General features: G+C 35.6%; 1 protein-coding gene and 1 pseudogene across 2 annotated transcripts in view; one reads left to right on the top strand and one right to left on the bottom strand.

Annotated features, from left to right (window-relative positions):
* Positions 1–22,386, bottom strand: part of DNA2 (DNA replication helicase/nuclease 2) — an 89,605-nt gene that overhangs the window by 36,919 nt on the left and 30,300 nt on the right. For both annotated transcript variants that reach the window (XM_077125104.1, XM_077125106.1), the window contains exons 6-10: positions 15,961–16,180; positions 10,611–10,728; positions 8,781–8,943; positions 7,371–7,562; positions 5,885–6,115 (exon numbers count right to left, since the gene is read on the bottom strand). In XM_077125104.1, the coding sequence (XP_076981219.1) occupies positions 5,885–6,115; positions 7,371–7,562; positions 8,781–8,943; positions 10,611–10,728; positions 15,961–16,180 (924 nt within the window). The remainder of the gene's footprint in view (positions 1–5,884; positions 6,116–7,370; positions 7,563–8,780; positions 8,944–10,610; positions 10,729–15,960; positions 16,181–22,386) is intronic.
* LOC143653076 (large ribosomal subunit protein uL18 pseudogene) lies at positions 9,312–10,201 on the top strand (annotated as a pseudogene).

Genomic DNA, 22,386 nt, shown 5'->3' with positions numbered 1-22,386 from the left:
TGAATTTTCCTCCGCCCCTGAAATTGATCCTCTTGTGGTACTCACATCAGTTAGCAGCACTTTCACCTATACTGCTACATTGATTTTTCAGACTCCCTCACTCTCCTCCCGACCTGCATATCCCCTGCATATCCAATCGGTATTCAAATGCCAGCCAATTTTACTTCCTAAGTATTTCTCAAAGTCTTTCCATACTCTCTGCCAACACTTCCCTGCTATCAATCACCTCTTGCATGAATCACAACAGCTTATTCATTCCTCTGCTTTCAGTTTTTCCTGCAATAATTAACTCCATTCTCTACAATGCAACAGAAAAAAAAATGTAAATCTGTTTAATATCCTTCAATGCATCTCAATAAATAAAGTCAAAACTTCCTATGGGACCCCACCCCAACTATGATGGAGAAGTGAGATGCTTCAGCGCCCTGTCACTCCTACAGAAACTTAGAACCAGCAAGAACTGGCAGAAACATCTTTCTCAAAACTCCAGAAAACAGTTAAAAACCTGCAATAACAGGGTAAGAAGGGAAACAAGAAAAAGGCTACTAAAAAGCAGTAGGATTTCCTGGGGCTCTGGCTGCCTCCCATATCCACCCTTTACTGGCTTGGGGTGGAGCACCTGCACTCCAATTGTGGAAAGCCTTGTACACATCCTGGGAGCATGTACCTCGGGCTCAATCTGTCTTGTGGTGGCCTGAAAGACTCCTTTCCAGAACTTGCCCTGGATGTAGAAGGGGACTCACCAAGATCTCCTACAGAACACTATGGGAGCTCAAGCAGTCAAGTGGCTACCAGGGGCAAGGGATTGCTGGCTGCAGCAGATGTAGTACAGTGCCAGGACCCTGAGGAAATTGTTTCTAGGGAAGAGGGGACGTTTGTACCCATGGAAATGGGAGAACTCCCAGGTTCACATGTGCATATCCATGACAAGATGCACAGGTAGAAAGGATCAGGGTAGACCCTATAATGTGGCCTCAAGCTATCTGGATAAGCCCCAAAGAAGGCTTATCTCACACAGGTCAATCTGCAAAGATTGGAAAAGATATTTTCTTTTTCTTTTTTTTTTTAACATGGGTAAGTACCAGGAAATGAACCCAGGTCTCCAGAATGGCAGGCGAAAACTCTGCCACTGAGCCAACATTGCAATGCCCAAAAGACATTTTCTTTTATTCCTTTTCTCTTTTTTTGTTAGCTTCTAACATTCAGGGAAAGCTCTGTCATAACACCAGCTGAATACAAGCTTAAGGTTAAGATGCTTCAGAGTCTAAATTTCAGTAATAGCACATTAAAATATTAAAAGTCCAGGCAACAAAAAATTACAAAACGTACTAAGAAACAGGAAGCAAGGGCCCAAGGAAAGGAGAGAATTAAAGCACCAGAAACCATCAATAAGAAGGACTGTACCAGGGACATACCACACAAAGACTTTTAAAAAACATGGTCCTAAATATGCTCAAAGAGCTAAAGGAAAACATGGACTAAGAACAAAAGGAAATCAGGCAAATGAGAGATGAACACAAGGAAAATAACAATAGAAAGATGGAAATTATGAAAAGCCTCCCAACAGAACTGGACGCCACAGTAACAGAAATTAAAATTTCCCTTGAGAAGTTTCACACAGTGGGGCTGGCAGAAGAAAGAATGATTAAATTTGAAGATAAGACAAACTGACATCACCAGTCGGAGGAGCAGAAGAAAGAATGAAGAAAAGGAAACAGAGCCTGAGGAACCTGTGGACACTATTAAGCAACCAAAACATGCATTGTGGGAGTCCCGGGAAAAGAAAGAGAGAAAGGGGTAGAGAGAATATTTTTAAAGAAATAATGGCTGAAAACATCCCAAACTTAACAAAAGATATGGAGTATACATCCAAGACACTCAGTGAACCCCAAACAAGACAAACCCAAATAGACCCACACCACAGCATAGTTTAACCAAACAATTAAATATTAAATAGAGAGGAATTCTAAAAGTAGCAACAGAGAAGCAACATGTCACATATAGGGGAGTATCAATAAGATTAAGTGCCAATTTCTCATCAAAAACCATGAAGGCAAGAAGATACTGGGAGGACAAGAACCCCTGCCAACCAAGAATTCTATTTTTGGCAAGACTGACTCTCAAAAAGAAGGAGAGATTAAGACATTCCCAGATAAACAAAAGCTAGGGAGTTCATCACTACTAGACTGGGCCAACAAGAGATGTTATAAAGAGTTCCACAGGTTGAAAGGAAAGGACAATAGACTATAGATAGAAGCCACATAAAGAAATAAGTATCTCTGTGTGAGGGTAATGATAGGTAAATATTAATGTCAATACTATTATATTTTTTATTTGTAACTTCACTTTTTACATCCTACAGGATTTAAAAGGAAAATGCATAAAATGTAAAGAGAAAGGAGTGGTTTGGGTCTCAATATATAAACAAGTAATTTGGAACAAGAACTACATAAAGGTGGGGGAATGGAGGGATACAGGAATATAGTTTGTATATACTATTAAAGTTAAATTGATATCACAGCAAACAAGACTGTTACAGATTTAGGATGATAAATTTAATCTCCATTGTAACTACAAGGAAAACAGAGAATATGTAAGTTCATACAGACAGAAATTAGAGTACAGGTTGCCAGGGACAGGAGAAGGGAGAACGGAGAGTTAAGGTAAAACGGGTTTAGGGTTTCTGTTTGGGGAGAAGGGAATGTTTTAGCAAAGAAACGTGGTGATAGTACTATAACCTAGTGAATGTGATTAATCCTACTAAATGGTACGCTTGGGAGAGGCTGAGATTATATATATATATATATGTTCCCCCAATTAAAGAGAGAGACAATGACAGTTAAAAGTAATACATGATCCTGGACAGGATTTAGCAAGGGAGAAGAAAAGGCTCAATAGGACATTATTTAGGACATACGAAAAATATGAACTCAATAACTGCATTTAATGTGGTTATGTAAGTGAATATCCTTGTGCTTAAGAAATATACATGGTACTTCATTGATATCTCATATGCTAAAATAATATATATAAATGTAAAAATATCTTTTAAACATTTGTACTTTTTGAGCAAAACTACTCATAGTTTTACTTTCGCTTTTGGCTATACTTGAGAGTTTTCCTTTAATCATCAAAAATTTTTTTCAAAGGCTGATGACTGACATCCTACTAGATTTCTCATTGCCTCCTCAATTGTTCTCGTATTACTGCATTCATGTTTTATTCTTGTATTATTGAAATACTTGGTTGAAATAATCATAATCATGTGAGCTCTTAGTCTCACAAAGGAGCAACATGTAAATGTCAAGTCTGCACCCAGGTGTGAATAAGCTTTCTTCAACTGCCCTAGAAGGGGAAGCACCTCTTCCAGGTATCACAGGATATAAATCCTAAAGGAAGTAGGGAATAACTGAGATTATAAAATAAAAAACTACTGAAGTTTTATAGATATCTGTTACTTAAGATGATTATCTCTCTTTGCCCCTCATGTATATACGAGCCAATTAAAAAAATCACTCTGTGGAGACAGATCTTGGAAGGAAATCTGCCATGTCCTCCCACTATTGTAAATAAACCTTTTTTTCTTTTTGCCTCCTCAAGAAAAAGAAAGAAAGAAAGAAATACACATGGCAGTATTAACTGTTGAAGGAGCGTGATGCTACAACCTACACTGAAGTGTTCTGATAAACAGAAAGATAAATGGATAGAAAGAGATCAATAGATTGATCAATAGAATGAAACAGTAAATGTGGGAAAATGTTAAAATTGGTGGATCTGAGTATGGGGGGGATTGGAGCATGTTCTCTTTATGGGGCTTGTATTATTTTTCTAACTTCCCTGTTAGTTTGAAAGTATTTCAAAATTAAAAGTTTAAAAGAAAACAACAAAACAAAACAACTTTTTAATGGTATATAAGATCCTCCATGATCCAATGTCTCTAATCATTCCATGCCTTATATTTTTACATTACAGAAGTAATGAATTATCTGCTCTTTCCTGACCACTCCATATCATACCTTCATATCATATCATGCATTTACTCAAAATATTCCCTCTTTTTGTGTGCTAATCTCACACTGCTTCACAGCTAATTTAGCAATCCACAGAATCATGATCCAGGATTGTCTCTTTCACTAGCTTTCCTTGAACCTCCTAAAATTGAATTAAATTTCTCTCTCCCCTCTGTGTTCCCATCAATTAAAAACTTGTCATAAGTTTGAAAATATGTGTACATATTTGCCCACAAAATCTTATCAAGGATTTGTACAGTACTAACACAGAGAAGGCACTAAAAAAACACAGCAGGAGACTGCAATGAATTCTAATATTCAACAGAAATATTGTGGCTCATATGCCCATATCATGGAACCCATAGTGGGGTTGGTTATGACTCAACTAGGATTGCTGGTTTGTATGAGAACAAGCCTGGACATTTCCACTGCAGTTACTCAGAAAACACTGAGTCACAATTGCTAATCTCCAACCATTAAGAAATGGTGATGCATGCCAGCAGTTAACTGCAAGGAAGGAAGACTGAAAAATACAACCCAGCTAGCTGGGTGTGCAGGAAGCAGTGAGTATAGATACTGAAGAGCATGGACATGGATATTGACCTCTGCCACAGATTTTCATACCAACTACTCTGATATTTACTCATTACTTTTCTTTAAATCAACTCACTTTGCTTTTACTGAGATAAATATATTTTTATATCACAACTATAAATTAAATAAACATTTTCCTTAAAAAAAAAGAGAGAGAAAAAAGAAATGGAATGCCCAGAGTGCTGAAAAAGAGAAATAAACCTTACAACTAACACAGGATCTCTATCCTGCCTACCATACATGTGGTTTTGAGAATTAGGTAAGATTATGTCACAGTAGCACTATGGAACTAAACAAAAGTTTAGCAGTCTAGCAGTTCCCCAAAATGTTAAACAGAGTTACTATGTGACCCAGCAATTCCACACCTAGGTATCTACAAAGGAAAATGAAAATATGCCCACATAAAAATTTGTAAACAAAGGTTTATAGCAACATTATTCATAATACCTAAAAAGTAGAAATAATCCAAGCAACCCATCAGCTGGTGAACAGATAAAGAAAATGTGGTATATCCACATAATGGAATATTATTCAGCCATAAAAAGGAATGAAGTACCAATTAGACGTTATAATATAGATGAATCTTGAAAGTATTATGCTGAATGAAATAGAGCAGACACAAAAGGTCATATATTATATAATTCCACTTATATGAAATATCCAAAATAGGTAATAGAGGTAGAAAGCAGGTTGATGGTGTCAGGAGCTAGAATGAAAGGGAAGGGAACGACTGTTAATGGGTACAGGGTTTCCTTTTAGGGTGATGAAAGTGGCCTGGAACTAGATAGAAGTGATGGGTGCACAACACTATGCAAAATGCTGCTGAATTGTACTCTTTAAAATGGTTGATGGTTAATTCTATATATATATGTGAGTTTTGCCTCAATAAATAAAACAGAATGAAGTACTGATACATGCTACAACATGGAAATGAACTTCAAAAATAGAATGCTACGTAAAAAAGCCAGCCAAAAAATACCATAAATTATATGCTTCCATTTATATGAAATGTCAAAAGTATACAAATCCATAAAGACAGAAAGTTAATTAATGGTTGCCAGAGTCAAGGGGAGAAGGGAATGGGGAGTAACTGCTTAATGGACATAGGGTTTTGTTTTGTTTTTTTTGGGGGGGAGGTGATGGAAATGTTCTAAAATTTATTGTTGTGCAACTTTATGAATGCATTCAAACCTATTAAATTTATGCTTTAAATGACTGAAATGTACAGTATGTGAATGACATTTTAATAAAGCTGTTGTAAAAAATAAATGTTTCATTACCTGTCTAATAAACAAGTTACCGTTGTCCCATTAATCTCCTTCACATATCCCCTAGACAAAGCAAACAGTGTTCTCTCTTCTCCACTTAAAATAATTCTGTCACCTGCCATTAGATTTGTGATAGGGATGGCACCATTTTTACGCTGGAAATCATATAAATATTGTCCATCACTAACTGTCTTTACATGTTTTGTTCTAATCAGGTTTCCAATGCAATTGCCACCTTCCTCCCTAAGAAAGAGAAAGAATGACAGAGAGAAAAAGTTTCCATTATAATCATATATATTAGTATTTTATGTACGTTTTTCCACAATTTACTCCTTCATCTGACCTCGAAATGCTACAGTTAATATTGAATCAGTCATTTTGGCATTTCCCACAATCTGCACCAGAGTGTTAGACATGCTAAGTAAACATTCCCTCTTTAGTTTTAAAATAACCTTTTTAAATAACCTTTCAGCAAGACTTCTAACAAGTGCTGCATCTCCACAGGCTGGGATCTCTGAAGAAGGCATGTGTCAACACTTTAATATTGCACAAGACCCCTACCTATGGGGACACACAACATTACAGAAGACAAACCATAACAATTTGTTCCTGAACCTGATGTGAAGAAAACAATAGCCAACTTCTTTAGTATTTATAAAAGGTTTTCTCATTTATTGTTATTAAAGTATTGCCAAACAAAATTCCAGTACCTCTAAGAAATAATTACTAAGCACTGACATCCTCTTGGGTGCTATCATTAGTACAACTTCAGAGGCTAGCTAGCATGTACAGTTGACATATCGAATATACTTATGCAGCCTATAATCATTTAACCTGCTCCACTGTAATGTTTCATTGTATTAAAGTCTAATATTAAGGACATAATCCAATTATTTCTAAACCCACACTATCATCAACATTTTTTCTAAAAATATATAAATGAAAAGAATACATATAACTGGAACTAAAGCCCTAAATTTTACATAAAAATACTATGCAGACATACAAAATTACAATTTTACAAATAACTACAAAAAATGATGGATCTCAAGAAGAAAACAAGATGGACCTACCTTAGAAAATTTGAATCTATACCAAAATTTACTGAAAATATAAACCTTAATACTAATATTTTTAAAAATCAAATAAAACCTCATTAATTTGCACTTTACCAATATGCAACAAATCGCCTTAAGATATATTCAAGTTTATACTATTATCACTGATAAAAAAGAATTCACTAATAATTCTTAAAAGAAGATTTCATGACGCATACTTAATTTCTTAAAAATAACTAATTGTTTTTCTAGTATATAGAATACGTGGAAATGGTGCTTCCTTTAGAAACAATTCAATGACAGCCATCTGGAGTTGTCATGAGTTTATGAAACAGCGTGTCTTTACCATCTACATAACCTGAATTTGCCATGAATTCCAAATGCTATCCAACTACTCAATTCAAATTATGAAGTCTTACTATATTAAATGGGCCACTTACATTTCTGAAGCAGGCATTAATATATTTTGATGATTCTTTCTACTATTCTTTGATTGTGACTCCAGGGTTAACATTAGACACCAAAGGTTGAAATACTGTAAGTGTGTGAACTTCAGATGCTGGGTTTCTTCTTGTACTTTGGGCAGCATGTCAATCGGAACTGAACTGTCATCCATCTGTTGTTCAACTGCTCTGAAATAATAAGCCTTAAGTTAGTTAGAAATGTGTGGGAAACATTTCACTGACTGGTCATGAAATGAGACATTTCTAAATTAAGAACGCATTTATGCTGATCATCATAATTCATAACCATAGTCCCTAATTTTCTTTAAAAATCATTTCAATATTTTATAAAATTTTCAAACATTTTAAAAGCTTTATGGCTTTTTAACAAAACAAAAGGATAAGGAACTGAATATCGCATTATTTTGTCTTTAATGACTACCCCCCAAACAACTTAAGTTTAGCATATCCTGGTCTCCATTCCTACATGCAGCAAATTTTGGCTTTTTCTACAACTGCGCTTCTCAAAATTACAATATTTGTACTCCCAGCTCTGTGCCATAAGGAAGTCAATATTACATGGAGAATCCTTAGAACATCACTTTTGTTTAATAAATAAAAACATTTTTATATAAAAACAAAAATGTTATAGGATAACATACAAAACAGAGAATTAAACATAAGATTTCACAGAAATGTACTTGTACCATAGGTCCAGACTTCCCAGGGTTCACATTCCTCTGCTATTAAGGGATCCTCTGATACAATACTTATTAAAGTACTTTATTTGAATTTTCAGGCTGAAAAAGAACTTTGTTTCTGAATTTTTCTTATTTCCTAGTCTATACTTAGATCTACTTTTCTGTGTTCTTTTGAGCTTTCATTGACCTCTGAAGATATAAATACATAGGACTGTTCATATGAAAGCTAGTGAACTTGCTATTTGTGGAAAAATAGCTCTATATAAACAGTTGCATCTGGGAGAATCAATTTCACTATATCTAACTACAAAAGACCTGAAATTAAAATAGCAATGGGAAGACTTCTTGAAATATCATTTAGAAAAATTTGTATTGTTTCCTAAATGCCTAAACAATATTTTTCTTAACTAGATTCCGTACATGCTAAAATTATTTCATTTTCCCAGAGACTATATGCAGCAAGACTAAAATATTCACTTTTTTTCAGAAAAAGTTTTTCAAGTACTTTATTATTCCACTAGGAAATGGGCTTGTTAGAAAATATAGACTGTGTTTATCTTTCCCTTAATTTTAGAAATATTAACACAAAAGAAAATATAAAACGAAAATGAAGTTATCAATGCCGGTCTAGCCAACAATGTTAAATCATTTTGACTTGAGTTCATATTCAACACGAAATAATGTTTTTGGAAGACAATGGATTTACCTGCTATAAAGAGCACAGTTGTTCATTTGTGAACAATATTTACAGGTTTGATATTCTTCAATCATTTGTGGCAAGGGAGCAAGTTGTGTCTTCTTTCCAACAGCAGATTTGTTAATACGGTGAAACAATGAGAATGCCATCTGGTTTCTGAGCTTTAATAATTCTACAACGAAAAAAAAAGAGAAGTGGGTATCTTTTTAAGAACTAAGTAAAATTCATAAAATATCTTTCCCATTATTTAAGTAAAACTTTCAGATATAAAACCTTTTAAAAAGTAGAGAATATCATCCATTATTTCCCACTACACTAGAGTAAACCACTATAAACTTTTTCACTATTTCTTTCAAGTTTTAGTTCACTTGAAAAGATCTTTAAACAACTACGGATCTCATAATTAGTAAGTATTGTAAAATTGGTCCTTTATCAGCGGAGTGCTAAAAAGAAATATGACTATCTGGACTATCTCTGACATAGGATAGGAAGTTTGGCAGGCCTTTGGCGAGCCACGGAGGCTGGTCTCTGTTCCGCAGAATGGGGTTTGTTAAAGTTGTCAAGAATAAGGCCTATTTCAAGAGATACCAAGCGAAATTTAGAAGAAGGCGAAAGGGTAAAACCGGTAACTATGCTTGGAAACTCTTGGTAATCCAGAATAAAAATAAGTACAACACATTCAAATACAGGATGATAATTTTTGTAATTTACAGGGATATCATTTGTCAGATGGCTTATGCCCGTATAGAAGGGGACATGATAGTCTGCACACCTTATGTTCACGAACTCCTAAAGCATGGTGTGAAGGTTGGCCTGACAAATTATGCTGCAGCATGTCGTACTGGCCTGCTGCTGGCCCACAGGCTTCTCAATAGGTTTGGCATGGATAAGATCTATGAAGGCCAAGCGGAGGTGACAGGAGATGAATATAATGTGGAAAGTATTGACGGTCAACGTGGTGCCTTTACCTGCTATGTGGACGCAGGGCTTGCCAGAACTACCACTGGAAATAAAGTTTTGGGGGCTCTGAAGGGAGCTGTGGATGGAGGCTAGTCTATTCCTCACAGTACCAAACGAGTCCCTGTTTATGACTCAGAAAGCAAGGAATTAATGCAGAAGTACATCGGAAGCACATCATGGGTCAGAATGTTGCAGATTATACGGATTACCTAATGGAGGAAGACGAAGATGCTTACAAGAAACAATTCTCTCAAGACATAAAGAACAATGTAACTCCAGACATGACGGAAGAGATAAACAAGAAAGCCCTTGCTGCTATTCGAGAGAATTCAGCCTATGAGAAAAAGCCTAAGGAAGTTAAAAAGAAGAGGTGAAATAGTCCCAAAATGTCTCTTGCCCAAAAGAAAGATCGGGCAGCTCAGAAGAAGGCAAGTTTCCTCAGAGCTCAGGAGTGGGCTGCTGAGAGCTAAACCAAACTGCAATTTTTTGGGGGGAGGGGGTGTGTTTGCATGGTCCTGGAATCGAACCCAGGTCTCCCACATGGAAGGCAAGCATTCTACCACTGAATCACCTATGTACCCCTAAACTGCAATTTTATACAATAATTATAATTGTATAAATTTATACACTAAATTAACCAACATTTAAAAAAAGGAAATTTAAAATAAAGTTCTGTATAATAAAATCTTAAAAGGCTAACAATGTTTTCAACTATCAAGTATACTGTTAAAAGTCTTCTAAAAGATATCACAGCTACAAACTACAACCTGTATTAGTTCTAGCAAGGGCAGTGAGCAAATTGCCAGGTGTAACCATGTATCCAAAAGTTGGATGGGGGAAAAAAACAGAGAAGCAAAACTGAAAGAAAAGGGTTCACACCTCTTTTATCTAGATGTTTGGCAGTTACTGGGTACATCTGGCCAGTCTTGAGGTAAAGAAGCAAGCCTGCCTCTGGGTTAGCTCTTCTTTCTTGGCTTAGTAGTGTGTACAGAACAACCTGCAAAAATAATGGTACACTTTGTAAAATAAAATTATAACTTTCTATATGTCCCTAAATTGTTTTGCAATCAATACAAACTGTATAATTTTTTTTTTGTAAGCTGTATTGTGGAGGTCACATTTCATTCTTTTTCCATGACAGTTTCTTGTTATTACAGCACCATTTATCGAAAAAATTTTGGGGGCGATGGAAGTACATGGGCCAGGAATCAAGCCCAGGTCTCCTGCATGACAGGTGAGAATTCTACCACTGAAATACCCTTGCACCCCCCACACATATAATTTTAAGTCAAAATGCCAAGTAAGCTATTTCCATCTCGAAAATAATATGACCCAAAATTAGCAAACACAAATTTGATGTCCAATATTTAATTTCCACAAAGCACCAAACATATAGTTCATCCTTTTAGTTTTATTTAAGACAATAAATATTTAGATTGCCAATAAACTGAAGGGGGCAATAAATCAAGTTAATAGTATTTAGATACTATTTTCCCTGTTTAAAATAAATAAACAATAAAATGCTTATCATTACAAATGTTCTAAGAAATGATCATAATGATGAATATGCAACTATATGATGATATTGTGAATTACTGTTATATATGTAGAATGGAATGATCATGTGTTAACGATGTTTGAGTTTTTTTCTCGTCATATCTTTTAAAAAAATTTTAATATGGTATGTATAATCTTTTTTCCCTGTTATTGTTTTATTTCTTTTTCTGTTGTCTTTTTATTTCTTTTTCTAAATCGATGCAAATGTTCTAAGAAATGATGAATATGCAACTATGTGATATTAAGAATTACTGATTACATATGTAGAATGGAATGATATGTTAATATTTTTGTTTGTTAATTTCTTTTAATTAATAAATAAAAAATTAAAAATAAATTTAAAATGCTTATCATTTATGTCATTTGTTATTGTGACAAAGCAAAAGAGACTAACTGTACAGAAAATGTTCTGTTTCTCCCAAAGCAACAGGCATCATCAACTGCATTTGGTTTATGTAGCACTCTTCAGAGAAACGTCAAGAGACATGCTAATTCATGAAAAAACTTCAGCTGCAAGAGCAGTCATTTAGTTGGATCAAAAGCAAGCTCACACCAAGCTCATTTGTATTCCAAAAGATCTCCAAGATTAAAATATTAAATATTTTATAAAGACCCAGTCTTTAAACTCACAAAGTACTAAAATTCCAAATCTAGCAATTATAATTCACATGCACAAGTATGTAAAATAGTACAGTAGTCCTGTTTTCTAAACTACATTTAAATGATTAGTTTATAGAAGACACACAGATATTATTAATAGTATAAATATTAATTATATCTATTTATCACTAAGTGCCAAGAAAAGATTTACATACACAAACAAAATTGAATTTTAAAAAGTTTTAAAAAAATAAAAACAGAAATTTTTAAATATAATAAAAAAAAGAAATGTAGTTTGATTTTTGTTCTTTTAATTATATCAAAAATAGGGGTGTTTTCACAATTAGCAAAAATAATAGAAACATGGAAGAAACCCAAATACATAAATCTTGTAAACACAATACAACTCCATATGCTTCAATATTCAGAGACATTTATAGACATACTTATGCAAACCTCAAATGTCCTCAAATTTTCCTTCAGAAAAAATCTTTGTTTTAAACATCAAATTACCGATTTATCTATTTTCCGTCGAGGGATTTGCCAGTGATTCTGGAAGTCTCCCGTAAACGGCATCAGACGACATTCGGTTTTTTGTGAGTGGCTTCTTCAATTTGACTTATCTTTAATGCACAGTGGAGCATTCCCTGGCCAGCCTCAAACCTTTCTCCAGCTTCCCCTTGCTTTAGAGCTTGCAGGTCCCTGCACGGGAGTCTGCCAGCCTTGCCAGCTCCCCTCTTCCGCTCTCCCCTTCGTGCTCCTCTGCAGACACGTCAGCCTTTCTCTCCTCTCAGGAGCCTTTGCATGGGCTGCCTCCTGAGCTCATCCTCTCCCCACAATTTGCAGAAGCCTTCCTTACCCTTTCTGCCTCGCTGGAAACACCCCCTGCTCTGAGAAAGGCTGTCCCCTACCCCAGCCCTACATTTTGGACATTTAACCGCACCCTGTTTTCCAGATGACACTTGTCCCAATTCATAATGGCATGGTGGTTCGTTTCTCCTTCCCAGATGCGTGAGTCTGACTCAGGGCCGTGGTTAGGGTGAGGCAAGTGAGGCACTCAATTCCAGTGCAGAATTTAAGGGAATGTTAAATTGCTGATGTTCCCTCGCTAATGATGCTGGCTTTACCTAAAAGATTGATATTTTGTTTGTCATGCGTATTTTGCATTATTATTATCTTTAATTTTGTATTACAATATTAGTGATCTTGAAAAAAGAAAAAAAAAGTGGTGGAACAAAGTTTCAGTGGCTGAGAAATTTTAAGCAGGTTATCCTGGAGGTTATTCTTTTGCATTATATAGATATCCCTTTTCAGTTTATGGTGCATTGGAAGAGTTAGAGGAAGTACCTTAAACTGTTGAGCTGTGTTCCAGTAGCCTAGACTCTTGAAGATTGTATAAAGATACAGCACTTACAATGTGACTGTGTGATTGTGAGAATCTTGTGTCTGATGCCCCTTATATCTAGGATATGGACAAATGAGTAAAAAAAAATATGGATAAAAATAAATAAGCAAATAATAGGGGTGCCAGAGACCTGGATTTGATTCCTGGTGCCTGCCCATGCAAAATAAATAAATAAATAATAGGGGGAACAAAGGGTAAAATAAATTGGGTAGATGGGAATCCTAGTGATCAATGAGAGAGAGGAATAAGGTGTATGGTATGTTTAAGTTTTTTGCTTTTTTCTTTTTATTCCTTTTTCTGGAGTGATGCAAATGTTCTAACAAATGATCATGGTGATGAATACACAACTATGTCATGATACTGAGAGCTACTGATTGTGTACTATGTATAGAAAGTATGCACGTGAAGATTTCTCAATAAAAAATTTTTTTAAAATTACTGGTTTACAATGAACTTTTAGAATTCAATTCATTATAAAGATCTTCCTTAGTTGAAGTTAGTCTATAATTTAAACTTTTTCTATATTACCAAAGTGAAAAATTCAAATCTTCTAAAAAGGAAAAGCAATATTTCTTTCCTCATCTCCAGTATCTATATAATTGAAAATTGAACTATAATTTTTCATATCTCCTTGTTCCTTATCAATAAATATACAATACAGACAATATTTTTGTTTGAATCTTTTTCAATACAAGATATACAATTTTACTTTTGAAACTTCTTGCATCTTCTCTTCTTGCAAAGAAAAAAGTTCCAATTGAACAAAATTAAATACAGTGCTATTAATTCTTTGCTTTGAGCGCACTGCAATGTACAGCAGCAACCTTAATGGAGAAAGGTCCTTGAATCTAGCCCACTTAGGTGCTGAAATGCTCTCATATTTCTCCCCCATTTTATCATTCTAAAGTGATTTCAACCAAAACTGTCTTTTAAAAAAATAAAGTACAGTATTTTGTTTTATGTACACAAAATATATTTCCTCAAATCTTTATGACTTCAAAAACCTCTTTTCTACTATCTTGGTGGGATTCTCCTTCCTCAGGAGGGCTTTAGTCTAGCCAGATCGTTAGTTTATATCAGTTATTTCTGTACTTCCAAAGTGAAAACTTCAAAACATGAAACCTGTTTTTATCTTCACCCTCAATATCTAAACAACCCAATAATAGGTGAAACAACAAGGTTACTTTAGCTATTCATTCCCAAACTGAAAAGCTTTCATAAAAAACCATTAGTGTTTAGTATACAATTAAGTGTAGCAATCAAGATTTAAGAAGTTTAGAAAATCTCCTTAATCACTGATTATACAATTAAGTATTCTGAATCTAAAACTTATTTTTTGTAAAATTTGCTCAAATAATACATGAAATCCCAAAGGCAAAGAAAATTTAAAATTACATTACAAATGCTATGCTACTTGCTATATGTTATATATTCCCTGAATATATAATATAAAAATACAATCGTTTCATTAATTGTAAAACATACCACACTAATGAAAAGTGTGAATAATAGGGAAAATTGTGGTGAGAGGGAGAGGGGTTTATGGGAACTCCGTATTTTCTGTATGATTTTTCTAACCTACAATTCTCTAATTTAAAAAATTAATTTAAAAAATACAATATTTACTATCTTTCAGTTGTATCTTTGCTCATCTAAACATTTCTCTGAGAACATATGATGGATCTTTAATGTTGGATGTGTGTAAGGGGAGGAAAATAATTAGAAAACAAAACAGAATTTTGCTAATTGCTTTCATATATTAAATCACTGTAATTAATATAAACTTAAATAATTTTGAAGGATGACAGATGATTGATATGTTTACCAAAGGAGAAGAATATGAAATAAAATGGCAATAAGACACTTAAATTTAAGATAATGGTAAGACACAGTTCTATATTTCATCTTAGATAAAAATTATTATAATCAGATTACAGGTCTAAAATACAAGAATGAATTTATACAATATATTCCTAAATGCCATCCTAAATAACATGAGAAAACAGCTCCATGATAAATTAGGTTTGGAAAGTATGACATTAAGCAAAGCTAAAACAAATGGCATTACTCTAATAGTTCTCAGAACCTTTAATATATTAATATATATTCTTAATATTAATATAAATATTCAATATTTTATATATAAATATATATTTTTATATATAGTATGTTTTTATATTATATAATATATTATATAAAATGTATTTAAAATTATATATTATAAAATATATTATACATATATATTATATTATTATATTAATATATTAATATGCATTAATCGCCAAAATCTCCAAAGGCATTTGGTTTCCTCAACTTATATAACCAAGGAATTCTTTTGGGGTAGGAGAATATCTGTTGTTTCTGGAAGTTTGAAGGTATACACTTGGCAAACTGGATTATCACTTTGGCTATCATATTGATTTGCTGGAAAATATTTCTGCTGTAGCATATATATACTTACAAAAGAATTTGAGTACTCTATATTACAAATTGAAAAGCATCATATGAAATCCAAATTAAAATTACCTGAACTGAATAAAAATGTATAAAGCAGATTATATTATGAATAAAAATGTATAAAGCAGATTATATTATTAAATATGTTTAAAATTTTCAAAAATGTTTAAGTATTTTTAAACATCCCAACCTTCTTATTAATATTTATACCTGACTACGGTGTTCAATAGAATTTGATTCTTTTCCAGTTTTAAGTTCCAATGGCATTATCTTATATTTTGTTTTACTTCCTTGATGTATTCTCACACCAACAGTAACATCTATTTTGCCCTTCAATCCAAAGCGAGGGGACCAAATGCTTTCTTCAATATCCAGTGTTTTTACAACCTCCATATTACATGTTGAATTATTCTTGCTATCATCACTTGGCCTAAAAAAAAGAAAAACACATACACATTCACAGAAACACTTAATTAGAACACAATTTAATTTACACATGCTGGTAATGACTCTATACTAAACAGGAAAAGGGGGGGTAGGAAATACACTACATATCTCTAGAGTACTGGTTCTGAGTGTGTTCCTTGGACCAGGACCAATAGCATCCCCTGGGAATTTGTTCTAAATGTAAATTCTCAGATCCAACCCCTGCTCAATCAGAAACTCCAGGGGCAGGGCCCAGTAGTCTGTTTTAATAAATCATCCAAGTGATTCTGATGCATACTCAAGCTTGACAATTACTGTTCTAACGATTCTATATCATTTCAGGATTTTTTCCTCAATATTTATCATCTGTCCCTTTCAATTAATTCCTACTACAATCTTTCTAACTGAAGTCTTTATTTCCTCACACCTATATTCCTACAATAGCCTTACTGCTGCAGCCACATTGCCAACCTATTATGATACACAATTACAGCAACTACCATGCAATGGGTTGCAAGTAGTTCCTAGGTAGTAAGAGATGTGTGCCTTTATGGAACATCATATTAAGATGAATAAGAAAGAGTTATCTTTCCCCACAATTTATGCAGTGTAGGGCTTAAACATCCAACACTTCATCCCCATGCCCCTATGCAGCAATCTTTAGAGGAGTGCATATGTGTCATCCCTGCATTTCCCCCTTATTTTCCTTACTTAATTGATGAATTAATCCATCTCTGCCACCACTGATATTTAAAACTAAGTACTCATCAGCATGGAAGTTTTGACCTACTCCGTTTTCAACCTGGGTCAGTTGACCCCTCCTTAGGCAACCTGGTGATCTCCCACTCCCGGGAGGTCACCATATTGATGCCGAACTTAGTGCAGACACCCAATCAGCATAGCGCACTGCAGCCCAGAACTCCTGGGCTCAAGCGGTCCTCCTGCCTCAGCCTCCCCAGTAGCTGGACTACAGGTGTGTGTCACTGTGCCCGGCAATAAATTTAGTTTGAAATGCTAGTGATCAATGAAAGGGAGAGGTAAGGGGTATGGTATGTATATATATATTTTTTGTGTTTTCATTTTATTTCTTTTTCTGCTGTCTTTTTATTTCTTTTTCTGAATTGATCCAAATGTTCTAAGAAATGATCATGATGATGAATATGCAACTGTGTGATGATATTGTGAATTACTGATTATATACGTAGAACGGAATGATGAAAATAGGAATGTTTGCGTTTATTTGGGGGTTTTTTGTATTAAAAAATAAAGAATAAAATAAATCAAACTAAGTACTCAATATTCTTTATATCACAAAAGAGGCTCTGACTATAAGATCTTAATCACTAAATTAGCAATGAGCAGAGGAAGGAGGATAAGAGAATATATAAATGGCGAAGGAATTAGAAGAGATGAAAATTATAAAACTTCTTGAACTTCTCTTAGCTAAGATATACTCACTTTCAGAATATTAGTTATTCTGCAGAAGGAGTTAGAAGAAAAAGATGAGTTAACTTTTATTTATTAATCTGATCAACTGGAAAAAAGTTTAGACTTCAGACTGGCAGCCACAGAAAATGGCTAAGTAATGGAAAACTTAAATGAAAACAACACCTCTGAATTTTCTAATAATAAAACACATTTTATATCAGATCAAAATGTACATTTAAAATTATAAGAATTCTGTCTATTATAATAGAGAGTACATCATTTAGTTGTTTTGAGTTTGCTAATTTCATGTAATTTACGAGGACAGCTATTTCTTAACAAATAAGAATATTTTCTAAGAAAAAAATTTTAATAACAAGTATCTTCAACAATATTTTTAGTAAACTGTTTCAGAATGCTTCATATATAATCTCTAGACATATATGTATACACTCGGCATCTTTGAAGAATATAGTAATACAATTTGGTAAGCCACAGCTTATCTTCTGATACTAATGCTCATACTCTGTATTACACCTAATAGAGTGCTGACGGTGGAGTGGTATATGGGAATCCTGTATTTATATATAACTATTTGTAAACTGACAATTTCTTTAATAATGGAGAAAAGTAAAAAAATAAAACATTAATAAACTGCTGGCAAATTTATGCAAGTTAAAATATAGAGAGGTGCTTCCTTTACAAGCAAACAAGTAAATTACCACTGGAAAAAACTAAAACAAAGAAAAGTCCTGTACTGAGATATAGAGATGAGAATGCTGAGGAGGGAATCATGAGACCCCTTATTCTAGACTCAACTCCACAACAGGTTATTCATATAAAATCTGAACAAGTCACACCACCCTCGCTGGACTACAGTTTACTTATTTAAAATCAAGGACTTGATCTCAAAGATCCCTTTGAGGTCCTTTGAACACCAGACTTTTCACTTGTGAGTGGAAGAGATTGCCCAGAGAAACCACAGGCAGCAACAAAAGAGGGATGCATCCCTGGGAAGTTCCAGCCCTAGGTGAGGCCTGGAGGGACAAGCACGCTGTAAAACAGCTCCTAATCTTGTCCTAAAGGAACTGACTTCATTGGCTGTATGTGAAGAAGTTTAAACCTAAGAGCGCTCTCAAAAACAAGTGAGGGCGGGGCCAAGATGGCGGCTTAGTAAGGTACGCGCGTCTTAGTTCCTCCCCCAGAGTAACTACTAGGTGAACAGAAACAGTGCAGAACAGCTCCCGGGGCCACGGCAGGGAATGGACACACAGCGTACCCCAGTCTGGACTGGTTAGACTGACTGCAAGACTCTGTTGCGGTGAAATCCCCGAGCGGCGCGCGTCTCCCAGAGCCACGGCAGCTGGCGGCCGGAGCTCCTCCCTCCATTCTTCCCGGGCCGGCTGAGAGTCTCAGAGAGGCAAGTTTACCAAGCCGCGGCGGCCGGCGCCCCTCTTTTGCGGGTGGCTTCCTGGACCGGCTACGAGTCTCAGATCAGAGGGCTACCCAAGCGGCGGTGGCCGGCGACCGGCGCCTCTCCCCCGCGGGCGGCTTCCTGGTCCGGTGGGGAGTTCCCCAGGCCGCGGCAGCCGACAACCGGTACCCCTCCTCCACATGCAGCTTCCTGGTCCAGTGGCAAGTTCCCTGGGCCACCGCGGCGGGCAAACGGCACCCCTCCAGGGAGAGGAGGGAATTTCCGACAGTGGCAGGGACTGGGTCCAACCAAACACCAATAGGGGCATTAATAAAGGAGTGACAGGGTCCCCTCAAGCCGCGGCGGCTGACGCCCCCACCACGCGCGGCCCCCTGGACCAACAGAGAGAACTGGATCAGAAAACCCCAGGCCGCACAGAACGGTAACCGGGGGGATCCCTTCCAAACACGTGAGACAAATGTGTGCCACGAGCGCCACCTACTGCGCAGGATAAGAAAAAGAGAACACAGAAATTTCACAGAAAAATCTTTCAACCTGTTGGGTCCAACACCCAGGGAAATATGACCAAATGTCCAGACACCAGCAGAAGATAATGGACCACGCTCAGAAGATTGAAAAAATGGCCCAGTCAAAGGAACAAACCAATAGTTCAAATGAGATACAGGAGCTGAAACAACGAATTCTGAATATACGAACAGAAATGGAAAACCTCTTTGTTCTGGTTTGCTAGCTGCTGGAATGCAATATACCAGAAACGGAATGGCTTTTAACAAGGGGAATTTAATGAGTTGCTAGTTTACAGATCTAAGGCCGAGAAAATGTCCCAATTAAAACAAGTCTATAGAAATGTCCAATCAAAGGCATCCGGGGAAAGATACCTTGGTTCAAGAAGGCCGATGAAGTTCAGGGTTTCTCTCTCATCTGGAAAGGCACATGGTGAATGCAGTCAGGGCTCCTCTCTCGGCTGGACAGGCACATGGCGAATACGGTATCATCTGCTAGCTTTGTCTCCTGGCTTCCTGTTTCATGAAGCTCCCCGGGAGGCGTTTTCCTTCTTCATCTCCAAAGGTCGCTGGCTGGTGGACTCTCTGCTTCGCGGTGCTGCAGCATTCTCTGCTCTCTCTGAGTCTCTCATTCTCCAAAATATTTCCTCTTTTATAGGATTCCAGTAAACCAATCAAGACCCACCCATATGGGTGGAGACATGTCATCCCCTAATCCAGTTTAACAACCGTTCTTAACTAAATCTCATCAACCAGGGAGATGATCTCATTACAGTTTCAAATATACAGTATTGAATAGGGATTATTCTACCTTTATGAAATGGGATTTATATTAAAACATGGCTTTTCTTAGGGGGCATATATCCTTTCAAACCAGCACACTCTTCAAAACCAAAATCGATAAATTGAGGGAGGACATGAAGAACACATGGGCTGAACAAAAAAAAAGAAATAGAAAAACTGAAAAAACAAATCACAGAACTTATGGAAGTGAAGGATAAAGTAGAAAAGATGAAAAAAACAATGGATACCTACAATGATAGATTTAAAGAGACAGAAGATAGAATTAGTGATTTGGAGGATGGGACATCTGAATTCCAAAAAGAAACAGAAACTATCTGGAAAAGAATGGAAAAATTTGAACAGGGTATCAGGGAACTCAAGGACAATATGAACCGCACAAATATACGTGTTGTGGGTGTCCCAGAAGGAGAAGAGAAGGGAAAAGGAGGAGAAAAACTAATGGAAGAAATTATCACTGAAAATTTCCCAACTCTTATGAAAGACCTAAAATTACAGATCCAAGAAGTGCAGCGCACCCCAAAGAGAATAGACACAAATAGGCGTTCTCCAAGAAACTTACTAGTTAGAATGTCAGAGGTCAAAGAGAAAGAGAGGATCTTGAAAGCAGCAAGAGAAAAACAATCCATCACATACAAGGGAAACCCAATAAGGCTATGTGTACATTTCTCAGCAGAAACCATGCAACCTAGAAGACAGTGGGATGATATATTTAAATTACTAAAAGAGAAAAACTTCCAACAAGACTCCTATATCCAGCAAAATTGTCCTTCAAAAATGAGGCAGAAATTAAAACATTCTCAGACAAAAAGTCACTGAGAGAATTTGTGACCAAGAAACCAGCTCTGCAAGAAATACTAAACGGAGCACTAGAGTCAGATACGAAAAGACAGAAGAGAGAGGTATGGAGAAGAGTGTAGAAAGAAGGAAAGTAAGATACGATATATATAATACGAAAGGCAAAATAGTAGAGGAAAATATTATCCAAACAGCAATAACTCTAAATGTTAATGGACTGAATTCCCCAATCAAAAGACATAGATTGGCAGAATGGATTAAATAACAGGATCCTTCTATATGCTGTCTACAGGAAACACATCTTAGACCCAAAGATAAACATAGGCTGAAAGTGAAAGGTTGGGAAAAGATATTTCATGCAAATAACAAGCAGAAAAGGGCAGGAGAGGCTATACTAATATCCAACAAATTAGACTTCAAATGTAAAACAGTTAAAAGAGACAAAGAAGGACACCATCTACTAATAAAAGGAACAATTAAACAAGAAGACATAATAATCATAAATATTTATGCACCAAACCAGAATACCCCAAAATACGTGAGGAATACACTGCAAACACTGAAAAGGGAAATAGACTCATATACCATAATAGTTGGAGACTTCAATTCACCACTCTCATCAATGGACAGAACATCTAGACAGAGGATCAATAAAGAAATAGAGAATCTGAATATTACTATAAATGAGCTAGACTTAACAGACATTTATAGGACATTACATCCCACAACAGCGGGATACAGCTTTTTCTCAAGTGCTCATGGATCATTCTCAAAGATAGACCATATGCTGGGTCACAAAGCAAGTCTTAACAAATTTAAAAAAATTGAAATCATACACAACACTTTCTCGGATCATAAAGGAATGAAGTTGGAAATCAATAATAGGCCGTGTGCCAGAAAATTCACAAATACATGGAGGCTTAACAACACACTCTTAAACAACGAGTGGGTCAAAGAAGAAATGGCAAGAGAAAGTAGTAAATACCTCGAGGCGAATGAAAATGAAAACACAACATATCAAAACTTATGGGATGCAGCAAAGGCAGTAATAAGAGGGAAATTTATTACCCTAAATGCCTATATCAGAAAAGAAGAAAAGGCAAAAATGCAGGAATTAACTCTCCACTTGGAAGAACTGGAGAAAGAACAGCAAACTAACCCCAAGACAAGCAAAAGGAAAGAAATAACAAAGATTACAGCAGAAATAAATGAAATTGAAAACATGAAAACAATAGAGAAAATCAATAA

This window comes from Tamandua tetradactyla, chromosome 13 (genome assembly GCF_023851605.1).
Source record: "Tamandua tetradactyla isolate mTamTet1 chromosome 13, mTamTet1.pri, whole genome shotgun sequence".
NCBI classification, from domain to species: domain Eukaryota; kingdom Metazoa; phylum Chordata; class Mammalia; order Pilosa; family Myrmecophagidae; genus Tamandua; species Tamandua tetradactyla.
This window is presented reverse-complemented; position numbering and strand designations above follow the sequence as displayed.